General features: G+C 39.9%; 2 protein-coding genes across 2 annotated transcripts; both read right to left on the bottom strand.

The window, feature by feature from the left end:
• Nucleotides 1-1,562: 1,562 nt before the first annotated feature.
• Nucleotides 1,563-4,824, bottom strand: LOC138876120 (uncharacterized). Its single transcript, XM_070155018.1, has 3 exons — nt 4,579-4,824; nt 4,084-4,281; nt 1,563-1,577 (listed from the first exon to the last, which is right to left on the bottom strand). Exons 1-3 carry the CDS (start codon nt 4,822-4,824, stop codon nt 1,563-1,565), a joined length of 459 nt encoding a protein of 152 aa, XP_070011119.1.
• Nucleotides 4,825-4,863: 39 nt separating this feature from the next.
• LOC138876119 (uncharacterized) lies at nt 4,864-5,691 on the bottom strand. The gene is made up of 2 exons (XM_070155017.1): nt 5,308-5,691; nt 4,864-4,914 (listed from the first exon to the last, which is right to left on the bottom strand). The coding sequence occupies exons 1-2, from the start codon at nt 5,689-5,691 to the stop codon at nt 4,864-4,866; spliced, it is 435 nt and encodes a 144-aa protein (XP_070011118.1).
• Nucleotides 5,692-19,958: the final 14,267 nt, after the last annotated feature.

Raw genomic sequence — 19,958 nt, 5'->3', positions numbered from 1 at the left:
TCTTTGAGCGCATCCTTTATCGACTGCGGCACCTGTGGATCTGGGGGAACCGACTGAGTCTCTACAGTGGTAGTCAAAATGGACAACTTGGATGAGGTAGTCTGCATCCAGTTATTGATACTCAAAAGTGTTTGGCTCAGACGGTGGGCAGTAATAGAATGGGCCCGGGTTGATGGGATCTCCGGGCCTGCTGATGGGGATGGTCTAGGAGGAATGGCTGAGGATGTGGATGGATCGGGAGGGATATCTGGAGATGTGGGGGTATGCTCAGCAGAAGCCACTACCTCAACCAGCTCCTCAGACTGGCCAGTTGGAGCAATAGCTGGTACTTTGTAGTTCATGCTCTTGGGGTTGTCATCCCCCTTTATACTATACCAGGAAAATGGGGCTGTCGCCTTGACCTTGATGTCATAGGGCCTTTTGTCCACATTCAGGTCCCGAAAGTACATTGTGAGGAAACTAGGGAAAGGATAGTTCTGGTCATGCTCCGCGCCCACAATAGTGATAATCCGGGACATCACATTCCCCATATTTATGGGGTACCCCGCTATAATCGAAGCAACCAATACAGCCCGGTGGAGAGGAAGGGTGTTGTCATGAGTGGTAGGGTCCAACCGGCTGCAAACAAAAGTCTCCCATCCCCTCGCTTCAAAGTTCAAGGTCCATCTCAATATTTTGACCCCAGTAGTCAACCAATCGGGGACGGTACTTGGGATTGCCAGGTACTATGCTAGCCATGGATGGACCTCCTCGCCCATCTCCATCTTCGCCATATATAGAGTTTCATCCTCCTCATTGAAGCCCAGATATTCATTAATCGACTTCCCATCAAATAACACCTTGAGGTTCCGAACCTTGGTCACTTTGGAGCCCTTTTTGATGTGGGCTACATTGCAATAAAACTCCTTGACCAAGTGTTCGTTGGCGTCCACACAAGCATCTAGGAAGTGCTCCCAACCCACTCTAGTTCTAAATTATCTCTGCACGTTGGGGTTGTGGGGTAGTAAGTCTTTGTCAATGAAACTCCACTCTGGTATCAACTTTCTCACCGGCCACTACTCCCTAAACTTATGGTACGCCACTTCACTTACAAACCTATCCTCCCAAGCTTCAGGCTTCCTAGTTATAGCAACGCCTCCCACTTGAGGCTCACCACCTTCAGCTACTCCCTCATCTGCATGTATATCCTCCTCACCTCCTCCTGCACCCTCCCCGGATAATGAAGCTGTGGGAGAGGTGGAGTATTCCCCACTACCTTCACCTGAGCCCTCAGACAACCTAGAAGAAATGTTCACTGATGCTTGAGCAGCGGGGGAAGGGGGAAGAGTGTCTCTGTGTCTGGCCCTCTCCAAATACTGGATGTATTTTGGGATTGAGTCCGAAGAGATCTCCCGAGAGTGCTCGTACTCACTCCCCGACATATCAATGGCTCTGTCAGCCGCTTTTATGGCCTTACTTATGTTCTTGATGTTTTGTCTGGCTTGGGGAGTGAGTTTGACCATTTTCTATTTTGCACCCTGGGAGAATTCACCTCTGCCAGGTTGTTTCGAGCCTTTTCCTTGTTATTTAACCATAGCCTGCAAGCACAATCAAATGAACTCGTTAATATCATTGCAGTTGTTGAAAACAGTGTTACAGAATGAGTTGCAGATCAGGCATGAAGAATTGCAAACAATTGCAGAAAACAGCCCAGTGCGGACCGCACAAAATGGAGTGCGGCCGCACAAGGGTCAGTGCGGACCACACAAAATTGACTGTGGTCCGAACAAGGGTGGGGTTTAGAATACCCACCCTCTGTATCGTGATAGTACAGACCACACAAAAAAGAAGTGCGACCACACAAGGGCCAGTGCGGACCGCACAAAATGTAGTGCAGACACACTGCCCAATGTTCAGCTTCCCAGAAGTTCTTCAGTGCGGTCTGCACAAAATTTTACTGCGGACCGCACAGAAACGACCGCGGTCCGCACTGAGTGCCCAAAAACAGCACTAAATTAGGGTTCATGAAATTTTGCCTTAAAGTCCAATTTTTCTCCTTATTAGTGTCCCTAAATCATTTCCCAGTCCATTAAACTAACAAAGTCCTCATGAATTAAAAATTTAACTACTCTAGCCTAGGCAATTGAAATAAATATGAGAGGAAGAAGAAAAGAAGCTAAGAAAAACAAAAATTAAACGAAATTACAAAATTAACAAGAAAAAAAATGATTTCAAAGTTACCAGTTATGAGATGAATTGAGGAATGATGATCCTAAGCAGCTAATTACATGCAGAGATATGAATGAACAGTGTTTATAAGCTCTGAGGTTCAAATTTTGTGAAAAGAGTAAAAGGGGTCCCTCAGGGTCTATTTATAGAAAAACACTGGGGCCCATTCTAACCAACCAGTGCAGATCACACAAAATGGACCGCGTTCCGCACTGCACAGTTATGTTCAAACCTGAGAAGGCAATGCTCTGCGGTCCGCACAGAATGGACTGTGGCCCACTCAAGATTAAGCTTCCTCAAAGCCCATATGGCCTTGTGCTCTAACTCAACCGGTAGATGGCAAGCTTTACCAAACACCAACCAATACGGAGACATACCAATCGAAGTTTTGTAAGTTGTTTGATAAGCCCATAGAGCGTCATCCAACTTCTTCAACCAATCGGTCCTATTTGCATTAACCGTCTTTGACAATATGCTTTTGATTTCCCGGTTGGAGACTTCCACTTGACCACTTGCTTGAGGTTGATAGGGGGTAGAAACTTTTTGATTGACACCATACTTAGAAAGCAACGTGTCGAAAGCTTTATTACAAAAACGAGATCCCCCATCACTAATAATCGCACGGGGAGTGCCAAACCTTGTGAAAATGCTCTTCTTAAGAAATGCAACAACACTCCGGGCTTCATTGTTAGGCAAATCCACGGCTTCAACCCATTTTGAGAGATCGTCAACCGCCATGAGAATGTAAGTATTCCCACAAGAGTTAACAAATGGACCCATGAAATCGATGCCCCAAACATCAAAGATATCCACTTTAAGAATGGTATTGAGAGGCATCTCATCCCTTTTTGAAATTCCACCCGCTCTTTGGCATTCGCCACACCTCTTCACAAAATCCCCCGCATCTTTGAACAAGGTTGTCCAATAGAATCCACAACTAAGAACTTTTGAGGCGGTCCTCACCCCACCGTGATGGCCACCATAGGGTGAAGAATGGCAAGCCTCTAAGATACTCAATTGTTCTTTCTCCGGGACACATTTACGAATCACACCATCCGTGCAAATCTTGAACAAGTATGGCTCATCCCAATAGAAATCCAAACTATCCCGCTTGAGCTTCTTCTTTTGGTTAGAAGAGAGCTCACACAGGGTTACTCTGATCACAAGGTAATTGGCAACATCGAAAAACCATGGCATATCATTCTTTGACACCGCAAGGAGTTGTTCGTTGGGAAATGAATCATTGATTTTAAGGCCATCACAAGGCCTCCCCTCCTCCTCCAAATGGGACAAGTGGTCCGCCACTTGGTTCTCACTACCTTTCCGGTCCATAATTTCTAGACCAAACTCTTGAAGTAGTAACACTCATCGCATCAATCTTGCCTTGGAGTCTTTCTTTGTCATCAAGTACCTAAGGGCGGCATGATCGGTGTGCATTATGACCTTGGCCCCCATAACATACGGTCAGAACTTTTCCATTGCAAACACTATGGCCAACAACTCTTTTTCGGTAACCGTGTAGTTCCTTTGAGCCTCATTCATGGTCTTGCTTGCGTAGTAAACCGGATGAAACTTGTTAACCTTTTGACCCAAGACAGCCCCAACCACAACGTCACTTGCGTCACACATGAGCTCAAAAGGCAAGCTCCAATTTGGTGCGGTAATGATTGGGGTAGTGGTCAACTTAAGCATTAGAAGCTCAAATGCTTGCATACATCCCTCATCGAACACAAACTTTGCATCATTTTCTAGTAGCTTGCACAAGGGGTTTACCACCTTTGAAAAATCTTTTATAAACCTCCGGTAGAACCCCGCGTGCTCAAGAAAACTCCTCACCCCCTTGACGGAAATGGGGGGAGGAAGCCTTGAAATCACCTCTATCTTGGCTTTGTCAACTTCAATTCCATGCTTTGAAATCTTGTGGCCCAACACTATGGCTTCCTCCACCATAAAGTGGCATTTTTCACAATTAAGCACGAGATTGGTGTCTTCACATTGGGCTAATACTCTATCCAAATTTCTCAAACACTCTTCAAAGGAATCACCAATCACACTGAAATCATCCATGAAGACCTCCAAGATATCTTCCACCATGTCAGTGAAAATAGCCATCATGCATCGTTGGAAGGTCACCGGAGCATTACACAACCCAAACGACATTCGAGATAATGCGAAGCTTCCATATGGACATGTAAAGGTGGTCTTCTCCTGGTCCTCTAGGGAAATTAAGATTTGATTATACCCCGAGTATCCATCCAAAAAGCAATGAAAAGCACGCCCCGCAAGACGATCAAGCATTTGGCCAAGGAATGGCAATGGGAAATGATCCGTTCGGGTCACCTTGTTTAGCTTCCGGTAGTCCATACATACCCTCCATCCGGTAACTATCCGAGTATGAATAAGTTTATTGTTTTCATTTGTTACCACAGTCATACCACCCTTTTTCGGTGCACATTGAACCGGAGAAGTCCATGAGCTATCGGAAATGGGGTACACAACACCGACATCCAACCACTTGATCACTTCTTTCTTCACCACTTCTTGCATTGCCTCGTTCAATCTTCTTTGATGCTCCAAGGAAGGCTTTTCATCATCCTCCAAGAAAATTTTTTGCATACAGAATGCGGGGCTTATTTCCCGAATGTCAGTCAAAGTCTATCCAATTGCCCTTTTCCGCTTTTGAAGCACCGCCAAAGTGGCCTCAACCTGCATGTTAGTAAGGCAAGAAGAAATAATAACTGGTAAAGTAGAATTTGAGCCCAAGAACTCATACCTGAGGTATGGAGGCAGTGGTTTCAACTCCGACACCGGTGGCTCCTCAATTGATGGTTTTGTTGGTGGAGTTTTCCGATTTTCAAGATCCAAAGACAATTTTCTAGGCTCAAAAGAATAAGAGCCCATTCCATGTAAAGCATTCACGCACTCCACTCGGCTTGCATCCTCATTGACATCAAGATTTAACAATACGGCTTCCAATGGGTCCTCCACATTGATCATTGCACTGGTGTCATCAATTATCACTGTTGTGATGAGGTCAACAAAAGAGCACACCTCGGTACTGTTGGGCTGCTTCATAGATTTGCACACATAAAAGACAACCTTTTCATCTCCCACTCGGAAAGTGATCTCACCTGCTTCAATATCAACCAATGCCTTCCCCGTTACAAGGAAAGGTCGTCCCAAGATAATAGGAACCTCAAAGTCCACCTCACAATCCAAAATCACAAAGTCAGCCGGCAATATGAATTTGTCCACTAGGACAAGCACGTCATCAATAATGCCCAAAGGTCGCTTCATCGATCGATCAGCCATTTGAAGTTTCATTGAGGTTGGCCTAGGTTGCCCGATACCCAAAATTTTGAAAACCGAGTAGGGCATCAAATTGATACTAGCTCCCAAGTCACATAGAGACTTGGCGAAATCCGCACTCCCAATGGTGCAAGGAATGGTGAAAGCACCGAGATCTTCAAGCTTCGGGGCCATTGAATGCATTATAGCACTAACTTGGTGAGTCATCTTTATAGTTTCACAATCCATAGAACGCTTCTTTGTAACCAAGTCTTTCATGAATTTTGCATAACCCGGCATTTGTTCAAGTGCCTCCACTAAAGGCACATTAATGGATAAGCTCTTCATCATATCAATGAACTTTTTAAACTGATTATCATTCTTCTGCTTCGCGAGCCTTTGAGGATAAGGTGGAGGTGGCCTTGGCAAAGGAGCCTTGGCTTTTGGCACAACTGGCTCCGGCATGTCAATTATGTGTTCCCTAGACGGGTTCACATCATTTTGAGTTTCCACCTCGACTTCTTGAATATCAATCCTCACTTCATTGTTCACATTTTCATCAACCATATCTTCAACTATCAAAGGGACTTTGTCATCTTGCAACTCAACATCATCATCCACGACTTGCTTTTGCTTAGAGGCATTCACATCACCGCCACTCCCACTTCTTGTTGTAACCGCCATAACATGATTGTTCCCACCCTTTGGGTTCACTACCATATCACTTGGTAGAGCACCCTTCGGGCGAGTATTCAATGACTGAGAGGATTGGCCTAATTGCACCTCCAAGTTTCGGATAGAGGTGTTGTGAGAAGCTAATTGTGCATCAAAATCCGCATTCCTCTTCATCATCTGCTCGAACATCATTTCAATTCCACTCATATCATTACCCGAAGAACTAGGACCTTGAGATGGAAATGGTGGTGGATTGTTCGGTTGTTGGTACATTGGGGGCCTTTGAAAGCCTTGCCCCACTTTTCCTTGGTTTCCATTGTTCCATCATCCTTGATTATTATTGCCACCCCAATTATTATTATTACCATTCCAATTCCCTTGGTTGCCTTGATTGTTGTTCTGATTTCCCCAGTTGTTATTTTGGTTGTTGTTCCCCCAATTACCACTGTTTTATTATTGGTTACCCCAATTGCCTTGAGGTCGCCACTGTTGTTGGTTGGAAGAGTTTCCCCGTTGGCCTTGATAGTTGGTTACATATTGAACCTCTTCACTTTGGTCATCATAACCATCATTTTGAAAACCATCACATGCATCATCATATTGCTCATAATTCCCTGGGTTTTGTTGCCTTCTTTGCCTTCTTTTGTTGACAAGCATATTAACATCCTCCATGACATTCACTTGGCGAGGATTTTGGACTTGTTGTAACTGTGCCTTAGCCAATTGATTCATAGTAGTTGTCAACTCCGCTATAGCTTGCCCATGGTCATGTGATTCCTTGTGCAAATGAATAACCGTAGGGTCGCCTTGAGGTACATTGGCTCTACTTTGCCATCCAGAAGAAATGTCATCCAGCTCATCAAGTACATCACATGCCTCATCATATGACAGCTTCATAAAGTTTCCCCCGGCAAGTTGGTTCACTATGCATTGATTTGTTGTATTGATGCCCCGGTAGAAAGTTTGTTGGATCATAGTGTCAGTCATATCATTATTGGGGCATTCCTTCACCATCGTTCTATACCACTCCCAAATCTCATGCAAAGGTTCCGTGGGCTCTTGCTTGAAAGCCAATATCTCATCTCGTAGTGCCGCCATATGCTCGGGTGAAAAGAATTTAGAAATGAATTTATCTGCCAACTCATCCCAAGTTGTGATGGAATGGTTGGGGAGTCTCTCGAGCCAGTCTAATGCCTTCCCCGAAGTGAGAATGGAAAAGTCTCAACCTAAGAGCATCCTCGGATACATTCGTCTGTTTGCTCCCCCAGCATGTATCTATGAACCCCTTGAGATGTTTGTAGGCATTTTGATCCGCAGCACCCGTGAAGTACCCACGTTGCTCAAGTAAAGTCAACATTACATTGGTTATCTGAAAGTTGCCCGCCCGGATTCTAGGTGGGACAATAGCACTTGCATAACCCTGATTCGGAAGTACTCTGGGAGCCACTCTTGGAGGTGGCAGAGGAGGGTCTGGAATATTGTCATTTGGATTAGCATTGGCATTGCGGCCTCTACGTTGTCCTTGAGGTACAAGAGGCGCCTCATCTTGTTCAACATCATCTACCTCCTTCTCCGCAATCACGTTTCCAAGAGGGTCATTAGCATTGTTCAATGCCATATTGGTACCTGAGTAGTAACACAAAGAAGTAAGTAACAAAGAAGGAAAGAAGAACAATACACAAAACTAACTAAATAGATATCCAAAACCGTTAGCTCCCCGACAAGGGCGCCAAAAAGTGATCGCAGCCAACTCTACACCACTAATAAGTAGCTAGAGAGGGTCGCAATAGGTTTTACCCGATTTTGGGTTGGGATCGATATCCACAGAGAGATAGAAAGGGAGTTCAGTATCTATTTAGGTTGGGATTGCGTATTGTTCCAAATTGCACTTCTATTCATTTTTGGGTTTTCTTTTATAATTCTACTATTATCAAACTACAAATTATAATTTCAACTAGATTAAGCTAAGAGAAAAATGCTACAAGTTGTTCAACTATTCTAAAAGGCACTAGGGTAGTGACTTTCACCTAGGTGGCCAATTGATGGGTAATTGCGTCTAAGACATGATTGACATGATTGGGGAATATGTTATAACTGTTGCTCCATATTACCCACTCTCACACCTCTCGGTAGAAAGAATGATTTTGCCCAATTAACTTTTTCAAGACCAATTGGGTATGCATGTTTGCTCAAGCAACTAGGGTTCAAGTCGGGTATTACTTTCTCGAGGTTTAACCCTTTAATTGAGACTATCAATTCTCTTGAGTCCATCCCAATTCCTTGTTGGATCAATTTCGGAGACTAAGGCTCTCTTTCTCAAGAAGAGCCCAAGTCAACTTAGCACAAACTAGTGTTTGCAACCACTAATTTAGTAATTAAACCATAAAATTGACCCAAATAGCAAATACCCATAGTCAATCTAGCCCTAAATTGCAACACCCGTCAATTACCCACACTAAGGTTGAGCCATAACTCTAGTTGATGGGTCTAGCTACTCATACTTGAAGAGAAAAACAGAGAAATAGATGAAGATGAACACATATTAATTAATTGCTAAGCTAAATACAAAGATTCAATGATAAAAAGTAAGTAAAAATACCCAAAATGGCTACAAGATACGTTCCTACGAGCGTAACAGCTATTCTCAAATGTTTGATGCCCTAAAAATGGAAAAGGATATGTTTATACTAAGCTGGAAAAACTGGACAAAAATGCCCCTGCGGGTTAGTGCGGACCGCACAAAATGGTGTGCGGCCGCACTAGGCTCTTGAACTTGAAAACTTGGCTCTCTGAACTCAGGCTCCGCGGACCGCACAGAATGGACCGCGGCCACGGAGGCTTCTAGTGCGGTCCGCACAAACTGGACCGCGGACCGCACAGGCTTGAAAGCTCCAACTTCACCCTCTCTAAACCTTGGCTCTGTGGACCACACAGAATGGTAGTGCAGCCGCATTGCCTTCAGTGCGAACTGCACAAAACCTTTTGCGGTCGCACTGCCTTAATGCCTTAAGTACCAGCTCTCTGAATCACCCTAGTATGGTCCGTACAAAGTGTAGTGCGGCCGCACTAGGCCTGTTTTCCTAAGTTTGTCTTGTCTTTGGTACTTGTGCAAGTTTCACTCCTTTTGAGCTGATCTTTGACATCTTGTCACTTTATTGATCAAATCTGTAATCAAGCACAACTTATGAGCCTTTTAGGACTATTTTGTATGAATTTATAATCAAAGCATAAGCAAGAAGGAGTATAAAATGCGTCAAAATCCCTAGTTATCAACCCCCCCCCCATTTCCTTGATTATTGCCACTCTAATTACCTTGATTATTGCCATCACTCTAATTTCCTTAATTGTTGTTGTTATGCCAATTTCCTTGATTGTTCCCACCACTCCAATTACCTTGATTGTTAGAGTTCCAATTACCTTGATTACTTTGAAGTCGCCATTATTGTTGATTCAGGCCTTGGAAGTTGTTTCTTTGCCCTTTCAAGTTGTTCACATATCGCACCTCCTCTTCTTGTTCATTATAAGAGTCATCTTGATCAAACCCAATATCCTCTTGCACATAATTCTCCACTTGATTTTGCACTTGTGGATCCTTTGTTCTTCTCTTGTTTACCATCATGTTCACCTCTTCCATGGCATTGACTTGCTTAGGATTTTGCACTTGATGAAGTTTCACCTTTGCTAGTAGATTCATGGTAGTAGTCAATTTGGCAATGGCTTGCCCATGGTCATGCAACTCTTTATGGAGGTGAATCATGTTTGGATCACCTTGTAGGACATTAACCCGGGATTGCCATGACGATGATGATTCCTCTATTTCATCCAAAATCTCACAAGCCTTCGCATAAGGCATAGTCATAAAATTTCCACCGGCAAGTTAATTCACTATATATTGGTTGGTTGTGTTAATCCCATGATAGAAAGTTTGTTGAATCATATTCTCCGTCATATCGTTGTTGGGACATTCTTTGACCATTGTTCTATATCGCTCCCATATCTCGTTTAATGGTTCATTGGGCTCTTGCTTGAATGCTAGAATCTCATCTCTAAGTGTAGCCATATGCTCGGGAGAGAAGAACTTAGAAATAAATTTCTCCGCCAATTTATCCCAAGTACGAATGGAATGGTTCGACAATCGTTCCAACCAATCTAAATCTTTCCCCCGTAGAGAGAAGGTAAAAAGCCTTAGCCACAATGCATCCTCGGAAACATTTGTTTATTTTGCTCCCCCAACAAGTGTCCACAAAGCCTTTCAAGTGTTTATACGCATTTTGACTTGGAGCCCCGGTGAAGAAACCTCGTTGCTCTACCAAAGTGAGCATCACACTGGTGATTTGAAAGTTGTTCGCCCTAATACGGGGAGGGACTATTGCACTTGCATACCCTTCATTGGGTAACACCCAGTGTGGAGCCGCTCGTGGTGGAGGTGGGGGTAGAGTAGGGACATTGTCATGAGGTGCCCGACCTCTTCTATTGGATTGAGGTTCAAGAGGAACCTCTTCAACTTGGTCATCATCAATGTCCACATCCCCCAAAGGCATGTTTTCGAGTTCATTATTTGCCGCCATAATTGTACCAATAATTGATTCACAAAAATTAGTAACACGGAAGGAAAAGAAGATAATCCACACATAAACCCAAATATATAGATAACACCATTTTTAATTCCTAGGCAATGGTGCTAAAAATTGATCACGTCCAAATGCACACCTCAATAGAGATATGTAACGGTCGTATGCAATAATAAAACCCAACTAAGAGTCGGGGTCGAATCCGCATGGAGCTAAGATGGGAGCTAGAAGTATATATTTGGAATGAGCTGAAGTATCTAGATTGCACTTCCACAATGAGGTTTTTGTTTCTATTTCTAATGTTAATCTAAGGATTGCAAAACAAAGACACAAGACTAGAGATAGTTGCTTTTGAGGTTTTTTCAAATATGTAAAAGCCTAGGGTTGTGACCATGACCTAGGTGTTTGCCTAATGGTATAAAGACTTTTATTGCTCATTTTGTTGATTGGGGTGTATTATATCTCACAACTCTATGTTACCCACTCAATACCTCTTGGTTAGAGAATGGTTTTGCCCAATTTGGCTTTCTCAAGACCAATTGGGTATCAACTAAAATAGTTGATAAGAGCTCAACTGGGGTTGTTACTATCTCTAAGTTGAACCCTTTAACTAGGTTAATCAATCTCTCAATTGACCCAATTCCTTGTTAGTGAAGTTATCCTAGACTAGGTCCCTCTTTCTCAAGAAGAGACTAAGTCAAATAGGCATGAATCAATTTGCAACCATTAATTCCACAATTGAAGCATAAACTAAGCTAAATAATAAACACCCAATCATAAACAAGCATAAAATCAATCACCCATAAGGACCCAACCCTAGTAAAAATCTAGCTACTCATAGTGGGTATTGATGAAAACAAAGAAGAAAAGCTAATAAAACTCATATTGGAAGATTAAATAAAGAAATCTAATGTTAAAACACCAAAATAAGCTAAAATTTCCTAAAACAACAAAGAAAAATGACTACAGGATTTTCGGATGTTCAAACTTGACCTAATTTCGTGAAACTCGTCTATTTATACAAGGCTGAAAATCATGGACAAAAATGCCCCTCTGAAGGTTCTGCGGCCGCACAATTCCATGTGTAGTCCGCATATTTCTTCATCTGTTAGGAACTTGGGGTCTGCGGCCGCACATTTCTGAACTACGGTCGTGAGGCAACTCATCTGTGGTTCGCACAATTAGGGTTGCGATCGCAAGGCATTCTTCTGCGGCCACATAATTCTTGTGTGGTCCATAATTCATAGAGGCTCCTGGACTTGGTCTTTTTGCACACTCTCTGAACTTCAACTCTTAGCCCATCTTTGCAGTCGCACAATTCATGCGCTTTTCGCAACTTGCACAAATGTCTGCTAAATGTTCCTTCTTTGGTTGCAGCCACAGATGGAAATCTGCGGTCCGCAATTTCTTCTGCAGCTGCAGAATTCCTTTTGCGAACCGCACAGTTGTGCTCTTGTGCCTTTTATTGCCTTATGCCTCAGGCTACTCCTTTTTGAGTTGGATTTCATCTTGGGAGATCAATTTCTATCATTCCTGCAATTTTGCACAGTTTCATTAGTTTTGGGAATATAATTCAATGCTTTTAGACTAAAAAGAAGCTGAAAGCCCTAATAAACAGTCAAAATCCCCACGTATCACCATTTCTTCAAAAGTTCTATGGAGCGGGCTGGTAGTTGTGAGTATCATGTTAATGCTCCCTCATAAGGGTTTTGCCAAACTTCTTCAGCAAAATGGAGGGCACTTGTTCCCTGGTAAGGTCGTTACCTTTCACGACGGTGACATAATGAGTCACGTGATCTTTGGGATCAGTCGTTCTGTCGTATATCTCGAGGTAGGGTGGCATTTTGAAGGTCTTTGGTATGGTATGCGGAGCTGCTTCTTCGTTGTACGACTTCTCTATGAACCTTCCAACATCCCTCTTTGGCAATAGCTTAGGAGCGTCCGGTATTTTGTCAACTTGTTCTTGGTGTTCTTTCATTTGATCCCTGAGTCCTTTGTTTTCGTTCTCTATTTCTTCCATCCTTCTTAGAACAGAAGCAAGAACGTTATCGCCTACATTGTTAGTAACGTTGTGAATTATACCTGGCGTTGGTACGACTAGTCGGTCACCTCGTTCATCCAGTTGTTGTATTGCGTAGGTTCTTGCAGTCTCTGTAGTCGTGCATGGAGTGGGCTTGTTGAGCACGCTCACTAGCGTATCAGTTAGCCATGCTTCGAGGAGCTTTTTCACGGCTGGGGCCACGCTTCTTTTGTGGACGTGGAGGCCCCTTTTACATTTGGTTTTGTTATGATACATTGGGGGGAGGCAACCTCTCGTGCCTGAGGGAGGTAGTGGGCATCACGTCCTCGCTTAATGTCTCACAACTCTCGTTGATAGCGTTCATGAGGTTGGTGGGGAGGTTACCTTTTACTTTAGTCCTCTATCCTTGGATACCTGCCATGTAGGTTTTTGTACATGCAGAGAAAGAGAAAGATCTTAGGGTTTGTGGGGTTAGTGACTCACGTTAGCTGCAGATCTAAAGAAAACTAAAAAAATTAACTAAGAAATCCCCACAAACAGCGTCAAACTGTTTGACCAAAAATATCAATCTTGGTTTAACCAATTATATTTAAACGGATGAGAGTTAATCTTAGTTAAAAATAATATTCTAAAGGTAAAGTTGTCGTGACCGTGGCAAATAACTAGTATATTTATCCGAATGGCAACGAGCATAAGCAATAATAACGGTATTTAATGATCCAAAAAGGTGAAGTATGGCATTTAATAACAATATAACAGTAAATGACATTTATGTAAATAAAATGTATGAGTCACCCGAGAAGGGATGAGATCGGTGGATATTCTTTCTTATAATGATGAATGATTGATAAACCTTTGAACATTTGGGTTGTTCTTGGATCCAGTGGAGATGTTATGCAAGAATCTTGGTAAAAAGGTTATTTTTGTATATATGTAATAAGACCAGATTCTCTCTTACAAAATTAATGTGTTCTTTACAAAATGAATATCCCCTTCTATCATTGTGTCTCTTTCTATTTATGGGGAACATGTTCCTAAAAACCCTAATAGTACAAGTGTAGAGAATATCCACTAGAATATTCTCGTTTAATGTCCTATCTTGAAACTGGCCGTTATAACTCTGTCAAGGGTGTTTGATCTCGACCTTGATCTTTGATGACTCCTCAGCCGCTACCTTCATTGTTCCTTGAATTGCTTCGACACATGGCGGCTTGTGAGCACCTCGCTAAGGCTATCATGACTTAAGCATTTCAGGGATAGATTTTTGCTAATTCTTTGATTTTTTTAAAGCTATATATATATATATATATATATATATATATATATTGAAAATGATTAATTTAAATAACTTGGCATTCTGAACATTAAATGGCACAAATTGAGCAGAATACTAGTTTCCACGATGCATTAAAATTTTAGATTCGCCTTTAAGAAAGCACCCACAAAAGGTAGCTTTGTTTACTTGGACAACGAGTATATTGCTCAAATGGTAGCTTTACTATCGAAAATTTTGTAGTAAAGTCATTTTGTTTTTAACACAAAAATTACTTTTTTATACTAATGTTACACCATTTTAGTGACTTTTGGTCAATTGACAAAATGAACAATGGGGATAGCATAAGGTACGTACGAGGCCATCGATCTTAAGACATCCTGCTGAAGAAAGGGAGAAAAGACAATTACTAAACACCCAACTTAATTTATACATTGGGCAGTTACAGATGAGTCTAGAAAAGTCATCAAACCACTTCAAACCATATGGTCTTGTAAAACATGCAACTACATCTTTTTTGTTTCGATATTTCTTTACTAAACAATCACAAACACTTTTCTAATTTCTTTAATCACACAAGAACCTACTACCAGGGTAACCTCTTGTTCTACAAAGGAGTCCTGAAAATGTTAAATAGCGTTTCCCAACTAGCACACGAACTTACACTTTTTACATAGCACATGTTTATATATAAAACTAGTCTTAGAATACGCATATTGTGTGTGTTTTCTGTGTAAATAAGTAAATAACTTTTAAAAACTCACATAAGTATTATTTTAAACAATATCTTTGAATTATAATAAAAATAAAATGTATAAAATTTAATTATTTTTACCACTTTATTTGAGTGTAAAAATCCAAACCCCACCAGACTCATTTAAGTAAAATGCCAAAATAAAAAAGTGACTACTACCTTGAGTTATAATGTTAACACGTTTAAGACAAAAAAAGTTGGAGTGGGATCTACATAATTGAAATAAGAATTTTTTTACTAATAAGTCAAGTTTTAGTTGATTTCAAAGTCCTAAATTAGGAAGTTAATTAAATGACTATTCCTAAAAAGTTGGGAATAATTAAATGAATATTCTTAAATATTAGGAAAATAATTAAATGACTATTTTGTTTAGTGTAAATTTTAATTTTGAAGGGTAAAAACGGCGAACGATATTTCGACAAGGGCCTTCGTACTTTTAATATAGATAGATGATACTAATAGTAATTAGTTTAATATACATGGGAGCTTAATGCATATAGTACATAGGTGGATCCAGAAGTTCGATTTTTAAGATCCTAATACTTTTAAAATTATTAGTTCATATCTAATGTACCGTTTTACAAACTGTTTAGTGAGTATATCTGAATGTTACTTCTTCATCGTGAAGCTATGAACACCCCACCCTCCGATCACGTTGAACCACCCGACATCAGCACTATGCAAATTGATGAAGCACACTCCCTTCCAACCTCAAGCACTTTCCGCCAGAAGCTACTCTCCAGTTCCCCAGATGTTATAAATTGCCAAACCACCCTTTCCAATAAACAACTATTAGACCTCACTAATGAAATAATCGCTGCCGCAAATCCGGAAGATTTTATCCCACTATCTTCCACTGATAAGAGTCTATTATACCTCCCTTGGCAATATTCGATTATTATTAAAGTTTTTGGCCGAAAAATAGGTCATCAACTACTCAAACAAAAGCTTACTGCTATGTAGAAGGCTTACCACTCATTGATTTTGGCGATGATTTCTTCCTAATTAAATTCTAAAAGGAGAAAAACATGATGGACCTTGATTTGTGTTTAATCACTTTCTCTCTGTGAGATGTTGGGAGCCCAAGTTCATTGCCTCCTCTGCGCAACTCACATACTCTGTGATTTGGATTCGTCTTCCCGAACTCCCTACTGAGTTTTATGATCTGAAAATCCTCCAAAGGATTAGAACGAAAGTGGGTAAACTACTCAAAGTGGACGCCTGAACTTCCTCCATAACACGAGGACGTTATGAGCGTGTTTGCATAGAGGTACCACTTGAAGAAACACTCAAATCATCTGTATATATTGGCTCCCATGAACAAACTATTTTGTATGAGGGTATTAATCTACTATGCATAACTTGTGGATGGTTTGGCCATAATCCAAATCTATGTCCTTCCCAACCTACCCCAATCACCTCATCACAACATCCCTCCCCTACTCCAAATACTGCAGCTGCAAGTACCCATGCCACCATTCCAACAAAATCTTTGCAATCCCGTGCTCATGAATGGAAAACAGTTGTTTTCCCATCCAAGCATTCTCGAAAAGGAAAAGGCATGCAACGGGTTCTAGATGATTTCGTCAATAAGCCATTTTCCATGAAATCACCACTAGCCAAACCAGGTAAGGCAGCCGCCATTGCAAGGCCCGCAGATAAGTCTTCTATCTCCAATCCACTAAATTCAAATTATGTTTCTAATACAAATTTGAGCTCTAATAATGCTGGGCTTCTTAACTCCACTAATTTGTTTAATTGTTTAACCAATCTATCTATAATTAAAAGCAGGGGATAAAAGCCCCTCATTAAGCCAAGTGTCACAATGCAAGCACGACACATGTCACATTCGGACAAGACTCCTACATATTAGGAATAAACTAACGAAGTACAATCTTAATTACATTAGGTATTTTCGATAGAACTTATTTACTCAAATTTTTTTTGCAAAATTCTTCTAAAACCGCCGGTAAAGATTGTCTTCGAATTAATTAATTTAAATTTGTTTAAAATCATTAAATGAATGATTTTTTGCATTTATTCCAAAACCGCCGCTGAAGATTCCCTGCGTTTATTTATTAATTTAAATTTGTTTAACAAGCCTTAATTGAACGTGGGTAAAACAATTTGTTTAACAAGCATTAATTGAATAACAAGCATTAATTGAACGTGGGTAAAACAAAAAAACCGTTCAAACTTCCAGTAATATATCTAAATTAAATTTATTGTAATTATTTTTAAACAAACGTGACCGGAATCGTTTTACTCCACAAAATTTGGTAAACAAATTTTAACTTCAATTAACCCTAAATTTTATCTGCAAAGTCACGTTTTCTCTCTGCAAAGTCACCTTATTTTGAACTGTCAAACCCACGATTTACTATATTGGGTATCAACTGCTCAAAGCTCAAAATATATATTTCTTCCACATGTACAACTGCTTCAATTCTAATGTTCGTTCTTCTACCAAGATTTCAACAAAAATTACGAATTACCCAAAAGATGGCCGCTAACAATGATTTCATCAAGGATATAACTATATCAAAGATGCAATGGAAGTTGAAAGTTCGCGTTGTCCGTATGTGGGAAAAACCGGATCATTTTAATCCTGGCTCTATATTCTCCATTGAATTGGTTCTACAAGATGAAAAGGTATTTTTATTATGTTATTTGCTTGCTAATTCCTTTCTGCTATTCGAAATTTAAATGTCAATATCCATAGATTTGTTTTGCTCTTCCAGATTTAAATGTCAATATCCAAAAATTTGTTTTGTTTTTCTAGATTTTTATAGGAATATTTCGTTTAGCTCGAACTGTAAAACAAGTTTATTACCAATGCTCAGCTTTATATTCCGTATACATGTGGATAATTTGTAGTTGTTGTTTTTCTTTGACAATTGCACGCAATTAATTATTTGTACATCAGGGATATGCTTATGGAATCATATTGAAGGAAAGAAGACCATATTAGTATTTGTTGACGCTTATAATCTAGATTAAGGTAACACCTTTTGAAAAGTGTGAACCAGATGTGAGGATATTTCCCTGTTCAATTCATTCATCCTTGGATAAGTTACACAGTTAAGTATAAAAAAAAAAAGAAACAAAGGAAGAACAGCAAGAAATCAGAAAAAGAAAGTTTAAGAAGAAGTTCTTCATAAAACTCAGTATCACAATCTTCAACTCAAACAGAATTCTCAAAAGGATTTCCCTCTCAATATCCTTTTTGATTTCTTGCCTGATCGCGTATTTGCATGCGCGTTGACATATTTAAGTAATGTCTGCTCCAATGTATCCTTATTTTAACTTTGCTAGATGTATCGAGTCTATATTGCTAGAAACAGGTGATTTTCTTAAGCATGTTTTATAAACATTTGCATGACTTGCAAATCTGCTTTTTTGTATTTTTTATAAACATTTACATGACTTGCAAATCTGTTTTTTTTTGTGGAATTAGTGTCACTAATTAAATTGTTTAACTCTACTGTTTAAAACTAAAGCTAATATAAATACTAAACTATACAGATTTGTAATATCTTTCCTTTATTGTAATTTCTTTGTAGGGCGATCGTATACATGCTTCTATTGGCAAGTCTGTTTTGCATATTTTCAACAAAAAAATTAATGAGCTTGGAGTATATCTTATGGCGAACTTTATCGTCTGCCAAAACAAGGAGAGGTTCAACACCACAAAACATAGATTGATGCTGACGTTTACTCAACGGACAACAGTGGCTGAAATAATTGATCCACTTTTTCCAATGAATATCTTTGAGCTGCGACCATATCATCAATTGATAAATAAAGTTGATGTCAATGAGAGTGAATTATTTGGTAATATTTGCGTTTATTTTAATTAATTTTTACATATTTTTTTAATAGATTGATGCTAATTATTTTTACATCTTTAATATTCTTTAGATGTTATCGGAGAAATTGTCAATTTTAGTGAGGTACAAACGCAAAAACAAGGTGAAATTACTAGTTGCTAATTATTTTCTGTCATTTGGATGATAAAACATTGTATTCTCTACATAAAGCATTTCAGTAATTCTTATTATCTGAGAAGAGCAATTGTAATTGTAAAAGCCAACAATCATCTTGGACAGCATGGGATCATTCGAAAACACATCCATTTATGCACCTGTTTTTGTTAACTTACCATCCTCATCGAGGGAAACAAGCACAAACAACAGATGCAGGCCTTTAAGTAGACTTTCAGTTGTTGTACTCTACATGAAGTAAAAGTGCATCAAGTATTTAATCCCTTGAGTAAGAGCACGACATTTGCTATATTTTTCCTTTTTATTTCAACAACTGTCTTATCTTACAAATTGTTAATGTAGTTATGTGCAGTGTATAACAGGAAGCACTTTCCATTCGCTGTTTGTCCTGATCGAGCAGAACTTTGGTTTTCAGACGTCGTGGATATGGGAGCGACCATCAATGACTCGGTTCCTTTCCGAGGTTTGTAACACTGAATCTTAACTTTATAGAATTTATCGTAGTAACATTATAAAATATGTATCATTAACCATATTGAAAGAAATCAAATTGCTTAAGTTTTATGTTATCTATATAGTGTAATTATTTCTTCATACAAATTTATTACAGTTTTATATGGTAGCCAACTTTTGCCACATATCGTCAAATTATATTTGGTTACTTAAGATCGATAATACAAAACCAGCGCTAATTAAGGCGATATTTTCAATATAGCCTTAATATTTTCTTATCGGTTTTATTGAAGTATCTAATTGCCTACTAGCTCAAACTAAGGCTACACAAGGTGGAGCCAACAAGATAAATAGGTTATTGAAGAGGATATATTACCAGATGGTCCTTGTGGAGAGGAGGAATCATCTGATAAATAAAATTACTAGGAATAACCCAGTGTAAATAACAAAGGTAAGGGCAACAAACAGTAGAAAGAAAGAGAGGAGATGAGGAGAATATAGATTAAGGTTACAGTTGTCAAAAAGGAGATGATGGAGGGGAAGTGCAGAAGAATTTGAATACTAATCCTAAAAAATATTTACCTCCAGATTAACCTAATATACCTGTTGAAAAACAGGTTAGAGAAACAGGAATATTGGTGGAGCTTGCAGAGGGACAAACTGTGATGTTGCAGACATAAGCTGAAACTGGGAAGGCCAATTTAGGTGCCTC

The sequence above is a fragment of the Nicotiana sylvestris genome, chromosome 8 (assembly GCF_000393655.2).
Source record: "Nicotiana sylvestris chromosome 8, ASM39365v2, whole genome shotgun sequence".
NCBI lineage: Eukaryota > Viridiplantae > Streptophyta > Magnoliopsida > Solanales > Solanaceae > Nicotiana > Nicotiana sylvestris.
The sequence above is the reverse complement of the archived record's forward strand: the minus strand, read 5'-3'. Positions and strand labels throughout refer to the sequence as shown.

Coding starts and splice junctions, on each gene's coding strand:
- LOC138876120 (XM_070155018.1), bottom strand. CDS start 4,824: ATGCAAAAAATTTTCTTGGAGGATGATGAAAAGCCTTCCTTGGAGCAT. Junction 4,282..4,578: donor GGATAGTTACCGGATGGAGG/GTATGTATGGAC, acceptor GATATCTTGGAG/GTCTTCATGGATGATTTCAG.
- LOC138876119 (XM_070155017.1), bottom strand. CDS start 5,691: ATGGCCCCGAAGCTTGAAGATCTCGGTGCTTTCACCATTCCTTGCACC. Junction 4,915..5,307: donor TCCGAGTGGGAGATGAAAAG/GTTGTCTTTTAT, acceptor ACTAACATGCAG/GTTGAGGCCACTTTGGCGGT.